Below are 4831 nucleotides of genomic sequence, written 5' to 3'. Positions count from 1 at the left end.
CCCCAACAGCCGCAACGATAAAGCACAACATCCAACCAATAAAATTTTAACCAAGGCAACACAAAGAGAGTCCAAAGTGAACCAACCTACCATAATAATCGATAAAAAAAAAGTCAAATACACCTAACAAAAAAACCACAAAGCAAGGCGCCCATAACACTCCAGTACAGGTACTAGCCGTCGTTATTATCATAGGAGTTATAGTTTGGAGGCAAGTGACCCTCATTGCCAGGGATTGAGATCCTCTGCATTACTGTATGATGTTGTAGTGCGGATGACATGTGGTTCCGGGTCCAACGGCAGTTACCGTACTGCATGGCGGGCTACTTGAGAGGATCCTAACCCCATTACCAGATTAGTATATAGCTTACTGAAGCTACTAGTTGTTGTCGGCGACGAAAGTCTGGTTGTAAGATGCCGAGGCCATCTCATGAACTACAAGCTTCTCGACGGTGATGGAGGAGCCGGTGGCGTTGTTGAAAAGGTACACCCCCGCCGCCGTGTGGATGGCTTCCATTGGGTATACCCGCGACGTCGCCGTCAACCTCCCGCCCATCGCGAAGCTCTCCACGATCGAATGGTCCACGAGCACCCTCACAGATAGAGCCTCACCGTCGAGCACTGGCACTGTGCTGCCCACCACCCGCTTCATTACATCATTCGCTCGGGACGACAATAACTCGTCATGGCAGAAGTGGGTTCGGAGCGCCCCGTCGAGGCCCCTCGACACATAGAAGTAAACCGCGAGTTGTTCGCTGCCACCGTTGCCAGCAGCGTGGATGAGGAGGCCGAAGGGACCAAGTGGGCCCATGGTTGAGGCTCCGCCGCTGGTGCTGCAGTTGTAGTTGACGTTAGCCTCGTTGATGATGGCAATAGCGGAAGTGTCTAGGCGAAAGGAGGCCTCGATGTCAAGCTGTGTGGCTTGGCGGAGGTGGAGAGGTATAATGGATCCAGTGTGGATAGTGATGACGCCAAAGTCGGTGCTGTTGAAGCGGAGGGTCTCGATCTCCTCCACCGGCCATTGGAGGAGGTTCGTCCGGGTCTTCTCATCCAACACTACCGTCCTCGGAATGGTCTGCACACATGTAAGATCGGTAAGTCCTCTGATTATGAATGCACATTGTTACCAAGAACTTAAAAAATGATATAAATGATTGGTAATAAAAGGTCTTCCAATCTGCATTGATTTCCTCCATTAAAAAAGTGACCACACAAACAAAATATAGGAATGAATGAAGAAAGTCCTGATTGTGTGTGTTTTTAGCTTGTTTTCAGAAAAGAGAGTAAGCTAGTTTGGTTGGTGACCTGGATAACATGCCTGGAGAAATTTGATGCCTGGCCTGAGCCTGAGTATTTGGAATTTTTTGCCTGGCCAGGCAAATAGCGTTTGGTCCATGACCTGGCCTGGTTGTGTATTCCCTCTTTTAATATTCTTTGATTGCCTAGTTTTTTGTGCCTTGCATGTGATAAGTTCGAGTTAGCACGTCCAGGCACATCCAGGCCAGGTCCAGGCGACCTTTTCTTGATGCCTGGTTCAGGCTAACTACGTTGGCAGGCTAATCAGATTCTTCAGGCCAGGCTCATCACTTCTCATGAGGACACCAACCGAACAGGAGCCAGGCAGTTCCCAGGGCGGGCCCAGGCCAGGCGTCTCAAGCCGTGGAAGGAAACCAAACTGACCCTAAACCTCCGACCTATGCATAGGTTGATGCACACGACCATTGGTGTGTTTAGTTAGGACCGGACAAATTAAGCTAACCCGTGCCTCAATCACAACGGCCACCATATTTATGCCGGGCAAGTTTGGCGTTGCTATGGTTTATGTTAATCTAGCTTTCCAAGCAAAATTCAATTCCTTTTTCTGGTTAGTTAAACCGACTTTCTATGTTTCTAAAGCTACTTTCCTACAACACAATATAAAAAAGTTCAGTACATGACAATTTGAGCCATAGGCAGATGGTTCCACATTAAGCTATACTTCTTAATTAGCCATCACACGAGGAAACGGACATTGATGAGGACTCACCAGAAGAAGATGCAAAAGGATGATGAAAGTGATGAATAAGTAAATAGTAATAATTTAGCATCAAGCACACACTAGCATCTTAAGCAGGTTGCATTGCACACCAGAGAAGACCGATTACACTCATGTATCTAGCTTTGTAGGGCGAGCCCATGTTTTTAATTTTTAATTTTGACTAACAAATATGCGGTATACAACGCTGAAAGTACTCCATCCGTTTCAAATTACTCGTCGTGGTTTACATTTCAACTAAAACCACGACGAGTAATTTGGACCGGAGGGAGCATATGTTTAGAAATTTCGTTCGAGGACAAATCAACCTGGACCGAGGTATAACACAAGTTTCGTTATAGTCAGATAATAAGGATCTAAATACCTGTGCATACCAATCGAACAAACATGATGGAGGGTGTATGAGCATGCCTAATGAAGGAATGAAACTAATGGTTGATGCATGGTAAACACAAGTAAAAAGAAATCATATCGATGCATAGTAACTGTGTACCTGGACGGAAGCCCATCCCTTGGCAACGTTGGCGCTCAAGGAGTCGGTCTCGCCGACATAAGCCCACATTACGCGCCGCCGTTTCACCGGGTCGTAGAAAGACGTGGCAGCGAAAAACTTTCCCCAGTCATACCTCAGCCCGAACCCCACGTCCAGCTCTGGGTCCAGCGGCGTCCACGTGTTGGTCGCCGCATCATACCTCCCAAGCGCGTAGTAGTCATGGCGTTCATCGTCCATGCTCGCCTTCAACACGTACAGGGCCTCCTCAGAGGAAGAGGAGTTGTTGCCGCCGCTGACCGGGTAGAAGTCGACGCACTCCCACATGCCGGTGCCCTCGACGCGGTGGAGCACCCCCGGGATGAGCTCGTACCTGATGAAGTCCTTGGTCTTGTACATCAAGGCGATGCCGGCGTGGCCGTTGTCGTCCTTGGAGCCGATGAGGGTGCGCCATGTCAGGTCCGACTGGTCCAACCAGGCGGTGGTGGGGTCGCGGAAGTCCTGGAGGCCGATGCCGGGGGGCGGGAGGATGACGGGGTTGGCGGGATGCTTGGTCCAGTTGACAAGGAGGTGGTCATCAGGGTCGGCGGGAAGGGCGAGGCACTGGACCTGAGCGGAGGTGTTGGTTTTCCCCGTGTAGAGCACGATGACGGTGCCGTTGGGGAGTATCGTGGCGGAGCCGGTCAAGACGCCATGGATGTCGTACCACTGGTCGGGCACCATGGCGAGGGGGAGGTGGCGCCAGTGTACCAGGTCACGCGACACGGCGTGGCCCCACGTGATGTTGCCCCAGACGACTCCGGTGGGGTTGTACTGGTAGAAGAAGTGGTACCGTCCACGGTAGTACATCGGAGCTGCATGTTGTGTTCCAGTTAAGCACATAGAGATTTCTCAATGAAAAAGGAGTTAAAGCACGTAGAGACAGACAGACGGCTGGGCAGCGAGCTAGTGACGGACGTACTCACCGTTTGGATCTGCATGCATGCGTGCGTACGCGTGCGTGTCGCCACGGTACGTAGCCATGTCAGCCATCATCAATCCACAAGGAAAAGGCGGTCAGTTTCTTTCTCTCTCCGTGCATGGAGAAAGAAGATACGGAATCTCAAAACTCAACCATTCGAATGAGCAAATGAACAATGAATTCCATTACATACCGTTCATGTAGTTCTTCTCGGGCTGGAAATGGAACCCGGTGCGTTGCCACTGCAGCATCTCGTTGCTCCACGGGAACCCGTCGGCATCGGCGCGGGCGGTAACCATGATGTTCTGCTCCGCTCGTGCCTCCCCGCGCGTCTCCTCGGACAACACGCTGGCCCTTGGGAGGAGCGCGTGGGTGACGAAGAGCGCCACCATGGCCACGGCGCCCAGCACGACGGTGCACTCGCGCCACCTCCGCCGCCCGCCGCTCTGCTGGTACAGCAGCCCCCCGTACGCGAACGGGACCGGCGGCGTGTCCGGGACGCCGCCGGGTGACTTCACCGCCACGGTCGCCGTCCCGGAGCTCAGGAGGAAATCTTTTGATCGGGTCGTCCTGCGGTCTCGAGGAGCCATTTTTGTGCCGTATCGCGTGTTCCTTGTGTTCTCAAGAAGAACGTTACCACTCTACCATTAAATCCGTATATATATACATAGTATGTATATATTTCTCTGTATATTTTTTTTGTGAATTTATATTACATACGTACTATGTATGTGGAGGCTTTAGAACAAGAGCGGCAAGAATTTGAGACATCTATCGGTCGTTGCCTCGGGATTATCGATATTGACCGCTAATACCACGTACGCGCGTGACGACGGAAATGACGTTGACAAATGACCACGGCCAAGGTAGGAAGGCATTTCTAGCGACTTCGGCACCAGCTCCTGCTATTCCTCCCGCCATATCCACGGACGATGAGTTGGCGGAGCTGCTGCGGCGAGGCCTCCATCCCAACTAGTTCATCCCCGGCGATAGGGGTCTTGGATCTTGGTGATGCTTTTAGGCAGGGTATAATTACAATCTATCATGATGATATGGGGTCCTTGCTGTAAGATGCTTGGTCTAGGTTGCAATTTTTACTTTCTAGAGGGTATTTTTTGTAAAAAGTATTTTTACGCTTGTCTAGTGGATTCTGACTCCTTCGGGACCCAACCCCGTTAAAAAGGTATATGGAAGGGAGATGAAGAGAGACAAGAGAGGAGGGGGAGGTAGGTAGAGGGAGACGATAGAGTTATTAAGATGATGTGTGCCTTATATAGAAGAGAACAAGAGAGAGTACTAACCTCGCCGCTGAAGACTAGCGAGTGGTTCCAACCTCATTTATCAC

General features: G+C 50.9%; 1 protein-coding gene across 1 annotated transcript; it reads right to left on the bottom strand.

Annotated features, from left to right (window-relative positions):
• Positions 1-77: 77 nt before the first annotated feature.
• Positions 78-4076, bottom strand: LOC119290011 (sucrose:sucrose 1-fructosyltransferase-like). Its single transcript, XM_037569150.1, has 4 exons — positions 3680-4076; positions 3491-3499; positions 2529-3379; positions 78-1075 (listed from the first exon to the last, which is right to left on the bottom strand). Exons 1-4 carry the CDS (start codon positions 4074-4076, stop codon positions 380-382), a joined length of 1953 nt encoding a protein of 650 aa, XP_037425047.1. The 3' UTR covers positions 78-379.
• Between the last annotated feature and the right edge of the window lie 755 nt (positions 4077-4831).

Source organism: Triticum dicoccoides, chromosome 4A (genome assembly GCF_002162155.2).
Source record: "Triticum dicoccoides isolate Atlit2015 ecotype Zavitan chromosome 4A, WEW_v2.0, whole genome shotgun sequence".
Lineage (NCBI taxonomy): Eukaryota > Viridiplantae > Streptophyta > Magnoliopsida > Poales > Poaceae > Triticum > Triticum dicoccoides.
This window is presented reverse-complemented; position numbering and strand designations above follow the sequence as displayed.

Coding starts and splice junctions, on each gene's coding strand:
- LOC119290011 (XM_037569150.1), bottom strand. CDS start 4,076: ATGGCTCCTCGAGACCGCAGGACGACCCGATCAAAAGATTTCCTCCTG. Junction 1,076..2,528: donor AGGGATGGGCTTCCGTCCAG/GTACACAGTTAC, acceptor ACATGTGTGCAG/ACCATTCCGAGGACGGTAGT.